The sequence below is a fragment of the Nomascus leucogenys genome, chromosome 5, assembly GCF_006542625.1.
Source record: "Nomascus leucogenys isolate Asia chromosome 5, Asia_NLE_v1, whole genome shotgun sequence".
NCBI lineage: Eukaryota > Metazoa > Chordata > Mammalia > Primates > Hylobatidae > Nomascus > Nomascus leucogenys.
This window is the reverse complement of record NC_044385.1, coordinates 98503102-98519912: the sequence shown is the minus strand read 5'-3', so window position 1 is coordinate 98519912 and position 16811 is coordinate 98503102. Positions and strand designations below refer to the sequence as shown.

Genomic DNA, 16811 nt, shown 5'->3' with positions numbered 1-16811 from the left:
TGCTAGAGAAGTTCTTCCCCCATATAAATGCATGGCTCATGCCTTGTCTCCCTATAGGTCTCTGACCAAATATCACCTTGTTAGTAAAGCCCTCCCTGATTTCTCTACCTAATTTAAAGTAGCACTCCCTATTTTTCACCCCTGCTCTTTTCTCTATAGCACCTTTGACAAACAGATATTCTATGTATTTAATTTTTAAGTTATTGCCTGTGTTGCTCCACTTCGACAACCTGAGAGCAGGGATTTTTGTCTGGTTTATACACTGCTCTATTTCCAATGCCTAAATATATGATAAGCACTCAATAAATACTTCATGAAGAGGTAAAGTGTATTCTTTATTTTCATCCCAGGCTCTTGGCAAAGCTTTATTTACCGCTGTCCCTTCAGTGGAAGTCTAATTAGAATGAATCAAGAGGTATCTTTCACGTCATTCCTTCCATTTAGTTCAGGTCTCTCTTTCCACTCATACTTCTCTCAGAGAAATTTTCCTACCCTAGCTCAGTAAAGTGTTCCATCTGACAAGGTCCCATAAAACTAAGAAATCATCACAGCAAATTAGGAGAGAGTAATTAGGGGCTACTATATAGGCATGCAATCTGAAACTCCTTAACATATGACTGTATAACAAGAATACCATTATTTGGTAAGAGGCAAATCTTAATATTAGCCCTCAACAAAATGAATCTGCATATAATTAAGTAGTTAAGGATAATATTGTCTGTGAAAACAAAAGATGTAAGAAGGAATATTAAGAAAACAAACAGCAAAAGTATGTGTAACTGCCACCAGTGTGATACTTTATATCTACTGTAAATGAAGCCTCAAAAACAGAATTTGAGATATTTAATTTGTTTTGGACAGTACACTTTGGACAGAAAAGCTGTATTTGAGCCTTTTTAAAAAAAAAAAAAAACAGCTGAACAAAAAAGTAACTTCATTTTATCAGACATCACTAATCTGCAAATCTTTTCCCGATGAGAACCAAGAATAGCAACCACCACTCCAGCAAAAACAATAGACAACATTTTTATGTGTTTACTATCTTCTAAGCACTATGCTCACAAGCATTTTACATACATAGTCTTAAGTCTTTACAATTATCCCCAATAGAAAGGCACTGTTACTATTAACCCTTTTTACAGATGAAAAAATTCAAGCCTCTTAAGGTAAAATGACATCTATATATTAAAAAGCAGCAGTTCTCAACATATGGTTTTGGGACTCCTGGACTCTGCCCCACCCGCCACTCTGAGATCCTTTCAGGGAATTCACGAGATCAAAACGACTTTCCTAGTAATTATTAAGATTTTTTTCCCCATTTCATTCTCATTCTCTCATGACTGTTCAGTGGAGTTTGCCAGTGGCTACATGATATATGACATTATCACTCTTAAGGCCAATGGAATTGTGTGCTTATTCTTGTGTTTAAAAAAGTTCTTAGTTTAAAATTCTAGTATGGTAAATATTAATAGATACAGCCCATATAAACAAACACTCAATGGGGTCCTCAATAACTTTTAGAATGTAAATGAATGCTGACAACAAAATATTTGAGACCACTGCCATAGATTAATCCTAGGTGTTCTAGATTTGTGTAACCAGCACTGCAATCAAGATCTTGAGCCAATCTCTCACCACAAAGTTCTTTCTCATCCTATCCCTTTATAATCATGCTGACTCCTCTCTCCCACTATCCCCAACCAACCCCTGGCAACAACTACTCGGTTGTTTATAATTTTTCATTTTGAGAATGTAAGAAACCACCAGTTGACGATAATTCATTTCTATGGACTATGCAGTCATTAACTTCAGAAAGCTATTTATTGCTTTACTTTGGAGATCAATGGTCATGATCCTTTAAAATTTGGATCTCAACACCATTCACCATCCATAGCCATAAAATAATGTATCAATTGGGTACTTCAAAAGTAATTGCTACTATATAAAAGGTATATTTTAGTCTGAAAATATATGTCATAGTTAAAAATGGATATAAGATACTTACAGATACATATTCAGGAATAGAAAGCTGATCTTCAGGAAAAACTTTTAATTTAATATATTGCTCTTCTGTCAACTCAAAGTCACGCAGGTTTCGACGAACATCTCCAGCTTTTTCTCTTAGCTGAAGATTTGTCTCTTCTAGTTGTTTCTGTCTCAACAAAATGGTTTCCATTTCTTGTTTCATTAATTCTTGATATTTGCTACATTAGAAGAGAATTTATGGCAGGCTTTAAAAAAGTATTTGAGATCTAATTTTCTCACAGTTTCCTATTTATATCAACATAAAGTTAGGAAATGAGAAGCCTGACAGTATTATTTACTTACTCCAGCTAAATGCTTATTTACTCATATTAATCAGTTAAATATGGAATGACAATTCCATACTAATTATTAAATGTGTAGCCATATAAATTAAACAGAATTGATATTCTTACAGAATAATTTTAGAAATTCAAATTATAAAATTATATATTTCTTCTGCTTAAGTGATGCTAAACATCAAGGACTCTACTTATTAATTTTCATTTCCCTTTTATCCTGATACTTCAAGGATATCTCTTTAAGATGGTAACACTGAACCACCATAAAGTATTCACACAACCAATGAGGTAATGAAAACAGTAATCTGCACATACTCATCTTTCTCAAAGAATACATGTGGCAGACATTATTGTTAGTTGCCTACTGAAAGATTCTGATCAGAAAGGGACAATCTGATGTTATTAGTCTGTTCTCATGCTGCTAATAAAGACATACCCAAGACTGGGTAATTTATAAAGGAAAGAGGTTTAATGGACTCAGACTTCCACATGGCAGGGGAGGCCTCACAATCATGGTGGAAGGCAAAAGAGAAGCAAAGGCATGTCTTACATGGTGGCAGACAAGAGTGCTTGTGCAGGGGACCTCCCATTTATAAAACCATCAGATCTTGTGAGACTTATTCACTATCATGAGAACAGCATGGGAAAGACCACCTCCATGATTCAATTACCTCCCATCAGGTCCCTCCCATGACATGTAGGAATTATGGGAGCTATAATTCAAGATGAGATTTGGGTGGGGACACAGCCAAACCATATTACTGATTTTCCCCTTCCCTACTATATCAATCCCATTAACAGACAAACATTCTGTTATTTCAATCTTACAACAAATCAACAAACAAAACCACAACTCTGGACCTCACTGCACTTCCCTCTTTGTTAGCCACCCCTTGCAGCAAACTTACTCAAAAGTTGTCTATAATTATTGTGTCCAAATCCTTTCCTCTTAAACCCAGGGCGATCATATTTTTACTGTCTCTAATGAAATCTCAATGACATCTAAATTGCAAATGATCAATTCTTAGTTCTTTTCATCCATGACCTAATGATAGAGCTTGACACAAGTCACTTTTCTTTCCTTGATACATTTTCATCAACTGGCTTCCAAGACACCATTCTGTTCATTTTTCTTCTATTTTACTGTGGTTCCTTCTCAGTCTCCTTTTCTGCTTTGTCTTAATGTTGCAGTACTTGGTCCTCTTCTGTCTGTACGCACTCCTCCTTGGGGAATTCATCTAGTCTCATGACTTGAATACTGTCTATAGCCTAATGATCCCCAGATTTGTACCTCTACCCCAGACTTTTCACATACCTCCACATGGATTTCTAACAAGAAAACTCTAACTTAACATGTCCCAAGTTGAACTCCTGCTTTTTACTCACAAAACCTTTGCTACCATGATTTCTTCCTTCTTAGCTGACAGAAATTCCACTTTTTCATTTGTTCAGGCCAAAACTTTTGATGCAATCCTTGACTCTCCTTTTTCTCTTAAGCCCCACATTGAATCCATCAGCCCTCCAAAAAATATTCAGAATCCAACCATTTTTTATCACCATCAGCTATCAAGAGTTTTATTACAAGACTCGTGACTGCCCTCTCAGCAGAATCATTCAATCTGATATATGTCTTACAGAATTAGCGTAGAAGACCTAGTATCAAATGCAGTGGTTCTCAAAGTATTGTTTCTGGACCAGCAGCATCCGCATCACCTGGGAACCCGGTAAAAATGCACATTCTCAGGACCCCACCCCCCACAAGTCAGAAACTCTGAAGGTGGGATCCAGTAGTCTTTTTTAACAAGCCCTCCAACTGTTCCTGATACATGCTAAAGTTTGAGGTCCAATAATCTAATGTGATAGTGGCTGATAAAAAGGTCTGATAATTTTTTACAATATCAGTTAAGTAGTAAAATCTTAAAAAGGGAAAATATACCTGTTTTACACGTTTACCTGTAATTAAAACACAGAACTAAACGTTCACATTTTATATAGGATCCAGGTATTTTGAATACAGAGGTATGCTTTGATTTTGTGTAAATCATCATGTATGATTTCCAAGTTCAATTTCTTTACAATGGCATAAGATCCTAAAAGACATTTAGGAAGAAACCAATGAAGGTATCTTTTATGGATTTCATGTTTGCCCTCAATCTTTAAACTTGTGTTGCTTATATTTAATTTCATAATTTTTTAGCTCCTTTTATTAAGTCTTTCCAAAGAATTTATTTCATTATTTATATTATTTTTAATTAAGTTACATGTAAGTATAATTTCCATAGGCATATTTAAGCATGATAAGCACACAACTGAGCTAGAGAAAGTACGCAGGAATAATAGAAAGTACTTCAGGCCAGGAAAGTCCAATGGGTCATGAGAATCAATCAATACGTTGCGTAAAAGAAGAAAGGTTAATGGTGGTCAGTTTAGAGAGCTTCCTTTATCATATATGGTTTACACTGACCAACGTTTGTTGAATGAATGTTGAATTTTGACTTTCTGTATTTTATGTACCATATGAAGTATCCTACTTTTTTTGTGGTCTAGGTGTAAAAATTATTGCTATCTCTGACTTAAAATTTCTCTATTTTAGCTTACAATCACAAACATGAACAGGCAATAAAATTACTTTTAACTGCTAAATAGATGTGTTTTGTTTTTTTTTAAAAAAAACTTTTCTTACCTGGCATCTTTCTGTTGAAAAGCCAACTGGTTGTCTAATCTCAATGTTAGTAGCTGCTTCTGGTGAAGTGCATCATTAAGTTTCTCCTCCAATTCTTCAATCTTCATAAAGAGAAAAAGATAAATTATATGATTTGTCATAAAGAAAAACTTTCAGTTTCATAATAAACGTATTTTAAAAACACTTGAAAGAAACACGCTAAAAATGGATAGAGGGACCAGGCACAGGGGCTCACGCCTATAATTCCAGCACTTTGGAAGGCCAAGTGCTGTCGCCCAGGCTAGAGTGCAGTGGCGCAACCTTGGCTCACTGCCACCTCCTCCCGCCTGGTTCAAGTGATTCTACTGCCCCAGCCTCCTGAGTAGCTGGGATTACAGCCAAGCGCCACCACATCCGGTTAATTTTTTTATTTTTAGTAGAGACAGGGTTTCACCATGTTTGTCAGGGTGTTCTTGAACTCCTGACCTCAAGTGATTAGTCCACCTTGCCGTCCCAAAATGCTGGGATTACAGGCATGAGCCACCGTGCCCGGCCTCCTGCCTCCAGTTTTGCCAACCTCCAAATTTATATTCCTCCATCTTAGCTTTAAAAAATGCTATCAAAAATTTATTTTCAGCTGGGTGCGGTGACTCACGCCTGTAATCTCAGCACTTTGGGAGGCAGAGGTGGGCGGACCACTTGAGGTCAGGAGTTCAAGATAAGCCTGGCCAGCATGGTGAAACTCCATCTCTACTAAAAAAATACAAAACTTAGCCAGGCATGGTGGCAGGCGCCTGCAGTCACAGCTACTCAGGAGGCTGAGGCAGGAGAATCACTTGAACCTGGAAGGTGGAGGCTGCAGTGAGCCGAGATTGCACCACTGGACTCCAGCCTGGGAGACAGAGCAAGACTCCGCCTCAGAAAAAAAAAATTATTTTCGTAGTTTTAAATTCTTCAGAGGATCCTCACGGTCCTCAGAATAAATTCTAAACACTGTGGCATAATACAGTGGTATTTCTTGATCTAGCCAACTACTTTTGTCATTAGCTTAAAAGGAAACTCCATTTCAGCCAGTATAAGTGCTTGCCATCCCCCAAGTATGCTGTGCTTTCTCAAGCACTTGGATTTTGCTCTTAGTCTATTTAGAAAATTCTTTATTCCCTTTGCTTCAACCAAGACGATTCCTGTTTGCCCCTTAAAATACATGAATTTCAGGCAGAGCGTGGTGATTCACACCTGTAATCCCAGCACTTTGGGAGGATGAGGTGGGCGGATCACAAGGTCAGGAGATGGAGACCATACTGGCTAAGATGTTAAAACTCTGTCTCTACTAAAAATACAAAAAATTAGCCAGGTGTGGTGGCATGTGCCTGTAGTCCCAGCTACTCGGGAGGCTGAGGCAGGAGAATCACTTGAACCCGGGAGGTGGTGGTTGCAGTGAGCCGAGATCGTGCCACTGCACTCCAGCCTGGGTGACAAGAGTGAGACTCCATCTAAAACAAACAAACAAATAAACAAAAATACATGAATTTCACAGCCAATCTGTAACATATGCAAGTAAATCCCTCCTCTTGCATCATCAAGTCCCTCTTCTCTACTGAATCATTCTATCGTCAAGCAAATGCTCCCTTGATCACATCATTCTCTTTGCTACAGCAGCATTTCTCTGCTGGTCTTCAGAGCAAAACTTCAATATAGTTTTTGCCCCATACTATTCCAGTGAAACTATTCTTGTTAAAGTCCATAATGCCCTGTCCATTGTTTTTTTCTGCCTATTTATCTTATTTGACAGCATGACTTGATACAGCTAACCACTTCATTCCCTTTTAGCTTCCATGATACTCTTCTCTAGTTTTCTTAACTCACTAAATACTCTTAAGCTTTCTAGGCTCCTCAGCTGGACTACCCCTTTGACTTACTTTATAGCCCTCTGTTCTCCCTAGGAAATACCATACAATCCCATGGCTTTAGGTGTCACTTATATGCTGATGTATCCTATCTATCTATCTATCTATCTATCTATCTATCTATCTATCTATCTATCTATCTATCTATAATGTGTGTGTGTGATCTATCTATGTGTGTGTGTGTGTGATGGATCCTCCTAAACTCTGACAATTACATTTAGCAATCTATAAGTTATATCTTCAAAACTGAACTTATTAATATATTTTACCTCCCAGATCAGTTTTCTCCCAGCCTTCCATTCTTATAAATGGCCCCAGTTAAATAAGCCAAAAACTTAGGAATCTAACTCTTCTGATTCTGTCTTGTCTGCGCTTAGTCTATTACTTTAGTGCCATTTTGAATACAGAAATTAGGACACGTAACTCTAACTGCTAAAATCTGCCAATGGCTTTTCTGACTACATAGTCTAAAGCAAGAGTTAAAAAATGGTGATGGGCTAAATCCAGCCCATGAGGAAAATCTGATAGAGCATAGGTGGCCTACAAAGCATAAAATATTTTCTGTCTTGGCCATAAAAAGGGGGACCTCTGTCATATTCATTGGCATATATCCAGCAACATCTCAATAAATAACTTAAATCAATATAAAAGGTAAAATAAACACATTCCTTATAATTACTATTTCCCAAATCAAGAATACTGTTATATGTTGAGCATCCCAAACCCTAAAATCTGAAATTCAAAATGCTCCAAAGTCTGAAACTTTTTGACAGTGACTATGACACTCAAAGGAAATGCTCAGTGGGCCCTTTTGGATTTCAAACTTTCAGATCTGGGATGCTCAACTGCTCTAACACAAATATTCCCAAATTAAAAAAATAAAATAAAAAAATCTGAAATATTTCTGGTCCCAAGCATTTTAGATAAGAAACAACCAGTATCACAAGGAAAAAAAAAAAACAAAACATTTTTTTCAGGGTTTCAACGTTTACAATTTCAATTAACTTCTAAATTGAGTCCCTTAACTCAGGGACAAGCTGGGAAATGTATTCATTTCCCAGGTAATAAGGAACACACAGATCTCTAATGAGAGATAAACAAAAAGAGTTTGGGGCATTTAAAAATTTGAAAGAGCTCAATTCTGTGGCTCAAGCTGTAAACCCAGCACTTTGGGGGGCCAAGGTGGGAGGAGTGCTTGAAGCCAGGAGTTTGAGACTAGCCTGGGCAACATAGTGAGACCCTGTTTCTACAAAAAATAAAAAAAATTAGCTGGGTGTGGTGGTACACGCCTGTAGTCTCAGCTGCTCAAGAGGCTGAGATGAGAGGATTGCTTGAGCCCAGGAATTTGAGGCTGCAAAGAGCTGTGATCAAGCCACTGCACTCCAGCCTGGGCAAGAGAGTGAGACCCTGTCTAAAAATTTGAAAGGCAAGAACAGAGAAGAGGAAAGGAATAAAGAAGTACAGTAAGGAAGGGAATCTAGGCAGCAATGGATGGAAATAAAAGTGTAAAGCTAACAATGCTCTACTATCAGGAAGTTTGGCCTGAATAGCTACTCTTCTGAGTAGGTTTTCTACATTCTTTCAGTTAACAAGCAGCTGAGTGGGAAGTGCTTTTAAAGTTTTCTTGGACCTGCTTGTTCCTGTTTTTAGACATGGAGAATTCAAATCAATATGGCCAAGACTATTCCTAGTAACAAACTATAATAAAGCCATGTATCCATAACCATTTGTATTGCTGCCACAATGGAGTGGGACATGTTAGATTCAAATATTTTCTAACTAAAAAAAGATTTTGATGGGTAGAAGAAAAAACTTACTTGCCTCCCAACATCAAACCTTCCCTTCTTTCTGACATACTCTGGTTTTTATAAGTAACAACATGTCCAGTTAGCTTCCCATCCCTTGTAGGTAGGGGTGGTCATGCTATACAATGTTAGTTAATTGAGGCCACTGGCTTGAACTTCTGGAAGAACTCTTTAAAGATGACTGACTCATTTGGCACATGCCCCCTTTTCCACTATCCTTCTCCTTATTACTGCCTGTTACATGTACACAATACTGGAGGCAGATAAGCTATCTTATGATTTCAGGTGAAAAGCATATGTTGAAAATAGCTAAGGTTAAAAGGAGCCTGGGTTCCTAAGGCGATCAAGGAGTAATCACACAAGGTCTACTAAAATACCTATTTTTGGATTTTTGTTACACCAAAGAAACAAAATCCTTCTCTTGCTTAAGCCATGGTTTCCAGATCTCTGTTACCAGCAACCACCATTTTTTAAGTCTCTGGTATTAACTGCTGAACTTAATCCTTGAAACCCTGGGCAGTTGGTTCAATCTCTTTCCAAAATAGAAATACCTATAATATTTATTAACAGTTGACTATTCAGGACTACTTAAATACTTCCAATAACAGGAAGCTCAGAAACTTAAGATCAGGCCATTTCAATGTTAATAGCAATAACAAGTTTACATTGAGCAGAAATCTACCTTTCCTGTGACTTCCAACCATTATCATGGAGCTATAGTCTAGTGAGGAAAATTTATTTTTCATAACGTTAGCATACGATGCTCAATAAACTTTGGAGAATGAATGACCAATTAAAAATACCTTTCTTTCAAGACCTAGGCTTTAGGTTTTCTGCCCAGGCTAAAAAGTGTATGGCATGGCTGGGTGCAGTGGCTTCACACCTGCACTTTGGGAGGCTGAAATGGGTGGATCGCTTGAGGCCAGGAGTTCGAGACCAGCCTGGCCAACATAGTGAATCACCCATCTCTACCAAAAATACAAAACTTAGCTGGGCGTTGTGGTGCGGGCCTACTGTCCCAGCTACTCAGGAGGCTGAGGCACAAGAATCGCTTGAACACAGGAGGTGAAGGTTGTAGTGAGCTGAGATCATGCCACTGCACTCCAGCCTGGATGACAGTGAGACTGTCTCAAAAAAAAAAAAAAAAAAAATTAAAAGAAAAAAAAAAGTATATGGCAGCACTACCAAATTGAGCCCCTTTCTTCTTTGCTTAAAAAATCAGAGAGGATGCTACCAGATAGATTTGAATCAAATACCACGTGGTGTTACCAGATCCATTAGGCTTTTGGGGACCCTGTTCATTTCAAAATACCCCATGAACCTTCTTTGCTTTCTTCTAGAGCTGGACCTCATTGAAACACCAAGAAAACAAACAGCTCTAACACCAGGAGTCCAATATACTTCTGAGTCCTCACAATCGACCAGAGGGACAAAATTCAGTGGGGTGTACTAGCTTTAGAATCACTGCTCACAAGAAACAGTGTAGCACTTTCTGTTCATCTGGAGTGCTTCACAGATACAGACAAAAATAAAGACATAACTAAACATATAATAACACATACAAATAAAGGTGTTATTTTAAAACATATAAAGAAATATGTCACATACCAATTTATACATAAACAAATAAGTGAAAAAATATATATCATGTGTAGTGCTGTTTGCCTGTCTAAGGTGGTATTCCCAGGGCATGTAAGAAGTAAACATATACATACACACACACACACACACACACACACACACATTAACGTACATGTACATATTCTTTAATAAAAATATTTTTTAAATATTCTTTCATCAACTCCAGACTCACACTTTCTCACATTTTAACATCTCTAAAATTGGAATGCATTTTACAATCTAAGGCACTTAACAATTCAACTGGAAGTTTTTAACCTTAGCAATGTATGTAATGATGCATCTTACAACAGAGGTGTAATAAATTATGGAAGATTTTAGGTTCAATAAATTATGGAAGGCTAACTCTACAATAGGTATTTCTTCACATATTTGAAAGCAAACATCTTATTCCTAAGGGGTCTTCAAGCAGAAAATCCTGAGTGCTTATATGATAGAGAAAAAACTCTACTAATATACAGCAGGACAGCTATTTTGGAGAGAATCTGGCAGTACACTTAGATAAATGAAGGAGACATTTATATATGTCAAAGACATGCTCACAGAGGTCCAGAAGAGAAATGTCTAATGCTGCATGTGTTCCAAGGAGCTGGAGGCAATCTGGATGCCTAGCAATGTAGGAGTAGAAAGACTGGTAGACGCACACAAAGAATTACGTAAGAGGTGGAAGCAAAGGACTAGATGTATACAAAGTAACAGATAACTTCAGAAACAGTGCTGAGTAGGAAAAAAGAGATGATAACTAAAACAAAGCATATAATTTACATTTCTGTAAAGTTAAAAGATACACATTCTCAAGAATACGTGTAAACAAAACATTAAAATGTTTGCATTAAGAAACGGAATGAGCTATAGGAATGAAAAGAATAAATACATTAGAAAAACAGCAGCCTTTCAGGGATCAATGATGATTATGTGTCAAACTCAGGAACACGACTAATTCAATCTTCTACATTTTCAGTCAAACTAGAAAACCACAACAAAAACTACATTAAGCACCATGGAAGTAGAAAAATAATAATACTGTGCTGAGTAAGTATAGCTACAAATAAAATAATATGTAAATAATAAGTTTATTATTAGTATACGCCAAGCATCTATGAGCTTACATACATTGATTAATCCTCCCAATAATTCCACGGAATAAATACTATTATCATTTTATAGGAAATCAGGGAATAAAAACATTAAGGAATTTAGTAAGGCTGGAATTCAAAACCCAAACTGTGTGCACCTAGAACTGTAATTTGGATTTGTTACACTAGAAAGCCTGTCATGAATCAGCCAGTATTTCTATAATATGAAGCTTACACCTAAAAAGAAGCAAAGCCATTGACAACCAAGCACAATGCAAGTTGAAAACAAATAATACAAGAGGTGGCTGAACAAAATGTAAGTCTGGATATGGTATATAGGTGGCACTTAAAAAAATACTTGACTGAGTGAGTGAATTAATGAATGGGAGATAACCTCAGGTTTCTTCAATGAGTTGCACTAAGATCTGGAGAGGTGAAGGTAGATGGAGCTCATGTGAAATGCAAAAAGAGTAAGGGAATAGGGATGGGAAACCACTGGATGCATGGATAAACCACCAAGTGACCTAGACTAGGTTGGTGACTGTATAGGGTACCTAAAAGAAAGTGTTTGGAGCTTCACTTATAGTATAAAGCCTATACTGTAGAGTATAGGCTTTAGACTTCCTAGGTTTGAATCCTATCTGGCTCTATCACTTTCATCTGAATGGCCTTGGGTATGCTATTAACCACCTAGTGGCTTTGTTTAATCAGAGTAAAATGGGTTCAGTCATTCATTTAAGAAATAGCTAGGCACTTAATTTGTGTCAGGCACTGTTCTAAGTGCTGGAAATACAACCGTGAATACAAAAACATCCCCGTCCTCATGGACCTCATAGTCTATTCACAGACAAGTAACAAACAAATTCAGTCCAATGGCCCTAAAAGGCACAGAAAATGAAAAGGGATGAAACAGATAAGGATGCTATGTTAGCTGATAACAACAACGGCTAACACTTCTCGTGTGGTTATTTTCTTTTCTCCCCTCAAAATTTGTATATTGAAACCTAATCACCAACATGAGTAGCAGGAAGTTGGGGCCTTTGGGGGTGATTAGGTTATAAGGGTAGAACCCTCATTGTTGGGATTAGTGCCTTTATAAAAGTGATCCCAGAGAGCTAGCTGGGCATGGTGGCCAGCACCTGTAATCCCAGCTACGTGGGAGACTGAGGCAGAAGAATTGCTTGAACCCAAGAGGTGGAGGTTGCAGTGAGCCAAGATTGTGCCACTGAACTCCAGCCTGGGCGTCAGAGCGAGACTGTGTCCAAAAAAAAAAAAAACAACAAAATACCTCATGTTAGATTTTTAAAATTGAGCCTACAAAAGTAATTCATCTATATCTACGTTTAAATCACTCCATATTTCAATACTCAAATTATTATTATTTTTTTTTGAGATAGGGTCTCACTCTGTTACCCAGGCTGGAGTGCAGTGGCATGATCTCGGCTCACTGCAATCTCTGCCCCTGGATTCAAGTGATTCTCCTGCCTCAGCCTCGGAAGTAGCTGGGCCTGTAGGCGCAGCACCACCACACAGGGCTATTTTATTTTATTTTATTTTTTTAGTAGCAAGGGTGGTCTCACCATGTTGCCCAGGGTAGTCTCAAACTCCTGAGCTTGAGAGCAATCCACTGGCCTTAGCATCCAAAGTGCTGGGATTACAGGTGTGAGCCACCACACCTGGCCTCCAATTATTATTATTATTATTATTAGTTTTTGAGACAGAGTCTTGCTGTGTTGCCCAGGCTGGAGTGCAGTGGCACAATTGTGGCTCACTGCAAACTCTGCCTCCCAGGTTCAAGTGATTCTCCTGCCTCAGCCTCCTGAGCAGCTGGGATTACAGGCACCCGCCATCACGGCTGACTAATTTGTTTTTGTTTTTGTTTTAAGTAGAGCTGGGGTTTCACAATGTTGGCCAGGTTGGTCTCAAACTCCTGACCTCAGGTGATCCCAACTGATAGATAAAACTGTGTGTATATGTCATGTACAACATAATGTTTTGAAGCATATGTACATTGTGAAATGGTTAACTCTAGCTAATTAACAAATGTTTTACCTCACAGTTATTTTAGAAATGAGAACACTTAACATCTGCTGTGTTTTTCAAAAGCACAATGTTTTCCAAGATTACAATGTCATTAACTATAGTCACCATGCTGTCCAATAGATCTCTTGAAGGTATTCCTCCTATTCAACTGTAATTATGTATCCTTTGACCAACATCTCCCCAATCCTCCTTCAACCCCGGAGGGTTGAACCACGCCAGCCCTTGGTAACCACCATTCTATTCTCTACTTCTATGAACACCAAAATTATTTAAAGGCTGTACTTGTCAAGAAATATAAATGTATCATTTCAAGTTCAGATAATGTTTGTGTGCATTTAATTCTTATTTACCTGCCGTTTGAAGACAATAAAGCATATAGAACACAAAATTTAAACCTGATCTTACCTTTGTAAGATAATCCACTTTCAAATTGTCGATCATCATAGTTTTCTGGGATAGCTCAATTTTTAGTAACTGAATATTATGAAGTAGTTCTTTTCGTTCAATTAGCTGCCTGGTGATTTTGACTTTACCCTCTCGCTCTTCTGATGAGGAAATATCATCCGTAGGAACTGTTGTTTCTAAACTAATATCTTCAGATTCCAGAGAACTAGAGATGTTCACTTTTTTTGACTCCTTTGAAATTTTTCGAGACATTTTTATTATTATGGTTCGGTTTTCTTCTCTAATTCAATTTTAATATTCTGTAGGTTAAAAAACATTAATTCAAATGTACTATAAAATTACAGAAATCATGGACTGTATTAGAGACTAAGGATTCTTTAAATAAATATTAGGCAATTTAGTGCACCCCAAATCTAGAACAGATTATTGCAGTTAAGTTAATGCTCAAATCAAACACATTAATTCCTACTATGAAGTCAGCCTTCGAGGAACTTAAAAAAACAGTTCCTCGGAGGAGGAATCTTATTTGGAGGAAACAAAGAAATGTACAAGATGAAGAAAAAAGCCCATTATAATCAAGAATGGCACCACTAAAAACAACACATGCTCAAAGATAACAGAAATCACGTCTGAGTTGGTCAGGGAAAGGTTACACAGAGGTAGCACTTAGAATCTTGAAAGATTTGGACAGGCATGGTAAAAAGGAGAAATCATGCAGTTATTAATGATACGTTAGTGGAAGTAAAAAAACAAAGCCAAGTCTTGGAATAGTTACTCCTTTCACACCCCCCCAACACAAACACAAACACACACACACACGCCCTTAACGATCAAGACTGGAGAGCCTTAAATGTCAAAATATGATTGGAGTTTATTCTACAGGCAATGAGGCATCATTGAAGATGTTTTAAATAGGGAAAACGGGGACAAAAACATTTTTTATAGATAGAATGAAAACAACAGGGTATAAGAAAAATTCAAGAAATTCTAAATAGAACTTACTTCTTACTCTTTCCTAAGAATGTTAGTAACTACCTCGTTTTAATACCTCATTATATAACAAATTATGCTATTAAATATTTCAGTTTTTCTAAACTGAATGATAAGGAAAGGTGTGTGGAGGGGAAACAGCGAGAACTATACTAAGATCGGCCTCCTTCCTTTTTGAAGGGAAACAGGTAAGAAAAAGTGAATTCAAAGACAAATTCTCTCCTCGATTACAAAGGACCCGGGACGGGGACTGCCTATACACTCGGCGTGAAAAGTAAGCCCCAAAATTGGCAGCTCGGGGGATTCCTTGCCCCACGCGGGAAAGAAAGCGATGATAGTCCCAAGTTACCCGGAAAGCGTCAATTACTCCACACTGAAGGCTTGACCAGCCGCCAGTGCAGACACTTCGAGGGACCAAAGGCGTCTCCAGTCGGAAGCACAAGGTTGCAGGCCCTCAACAAGGGATTTCAAGGCAGGGGACCGTTAGGACCCGTAACCACGACAACCACCTCCGCACCCGCAAGGAGGACAGAAGCAGCACTCCCACAAGCCGCCGGAAGTCTGCTCTCCCGGATGTTCCGAGGAGCGGAAAGCAATACACGCTGGGAGGTGGAGTCCAGAGGCAAGCCCCGCCTAGGCCACGGGCGGAAATGGCTCCTCGCCTTGCTTTGCCGCCCCTCCTCACTCTCGCCCAATCCCTGCGGCCGTCAGAGAGCCAACCAATGTTTGTCTCGGCATTTTCCCGCGACAAGTGTTACTAATATCCGGGAATGGAAAGGGGAGAACTTCCGGGTGAGGCATAGTTGTACCCTAGCTTGACGCCTTTTGCTGGAAGAGCACTGCTGGGGTTAGGATTCTGCGCGGCGAGGCAAGATGCTCAAATCCAAGACGTTCTTAAAAAAGACTCGGGCGGGCGGCGTGATGAAAATCGTGCGCGAGCACTACCTGCGAGACGACATCGGCTGCGGTGCGCCCGGGTGCGCAGCGTGTGGCGGGGCGCACGAGGGGCCGGCCCTGGAGCCGCAGCCCCAGGACCCGGCCAGCAGCCTTTGCCCGCAGCCGCACTACTTGCTGCCCGACACTAATGTGTTACTGCACCAGGTGCGTGGGCTGGCGAACCACGGACAGCGCGGCCCCAGGGGAACAAGGGGGTATGACAGATAGGGAAACTGAGGCCCAGGGAGGAGGGTCTTTGGTAGTGTCACATACCTAGGGAAAGGGAAACCCCCTCGGGACCGAAGCTTCCTGTTCCCCAGGCCGAGGTTCTTTTCCTTGTGCTTTAAAAAATTTAGTTCTTGGAGTCGTATTTTAGACACGTTATTTTTCTAACTCCTGGTGTCTCTTCTGCCTTAGATTGTAAGTGCCTGGAGGCCGGGGACCTGGGCTTCTGTGGCCTCCAGCCTGCGACTCCCAGGCAGCTTGTAAGTGCCTAGGAACAAAAACTATGTGGGCCAACGTATTTATTAATACCCTTAATTCTACGAAGTCTTGTGATTGGTGTTTAAGTGTGCTTTTTAAATAGATATGAAGGGTTTAGTGACTATTGTCTCGTTTTCTATAGCCAAATAGCTTCTTGGCTTAACTTATTCAATGTTTTTAAAACATAAAGTATGTATGCCCAACATAAAACAGGATTTTATGTTTGACAGAGCTACTTACAAATGAATATAGGAAAAATTAACTGTATCTTTATTTTTTTAAGATTGATGTTCTTGAGGACCCTGCCATCAGGAATGTAATTGTGCTACAAACAGTTCTTCAAGAAGTGAGAAATCGCAGCGCCCCCGTATATAAACGCATCCGAGATGTGACTAATAATCAAGAGAAGCATTTCTATACTTTCACTAATGAGCACCATAGGTAGGAGGAATATTACGTTAAATATCAGAAAACCACAAGATTAGCTAAATTCGGGAGAGGGTTCCTGTGAGTAATTTGTGACATTGTCAGAAGATAAGTGA

The 16811-nt window shown here is 38.8% G+C and overlaps 2 protein-coding genes across 7 annotated transcripts in view; one reads left to right on the top strand and one right to left on the bottom strand.

Moving 5' to 3' along the window:
* Positions 1–15492, bottom strand: part of PIBF1 (progesterone immunomodulatory binding factor 1) — a 225706-nt gene extending 210214 nt beyond the window's left edge. For 2 of the 3 annotated variants that reach the window (XM_030813487.1, XM_003257435.4), the window contains exons 1-4: positions 15200–15492; positions 13861–14159; positions 5008–5108; positions 2006–2204 (exon numbers count right to left, since the gene is read on the bottom strand). In XM_030813487.1, the coding sequence (XP_030669347.1) occupies positions 2006–2204; positions 5008–5108; positions 13861–14112 (552 nt within the window). In that variant the 5' untranslated portion in view covers positions 14113–14159; positions 15200–15492. Of the gene's footprint in view, positions 1–2005; positions 2205–4260; positions 4339–5007; positions 5109–13860; positions 14160–15199 lie in introns of those variants that run through there. The other variant, XM_030813486.1, reaches the window with a different exon arrangement.
* DIS3 (DIS3 homolog, exosome endoribonuclease and 3'-5' exoribonuclease) overlaps positions 15455–16811 on the top strand; it is a 26719-nt gene continuing 25362 nt past the window's right edge. For 2 of the 4 annotated variants that reach the window (XM_003257433.4, XM_030813484.1), the window contains exons 1-2: positions 15573–15951; positions 16553–16710. In XM_003257433.4, coding sequence (XP_003257481.1) covers positions 15724–15951; positions 16553–16710 — 386 coding nt within the window. In that variant the 5' untranslated portion in view covers positions 15573–15723. Of the gene's footprint in view, positions 15952–16203; positions 16272–16552; positions 16711–16811 lie in introns of all 4 variants that reach the window. The other 2 variants (XM_030813485.1, XM_003257434.4) reach the window with 2 other exon arrangements.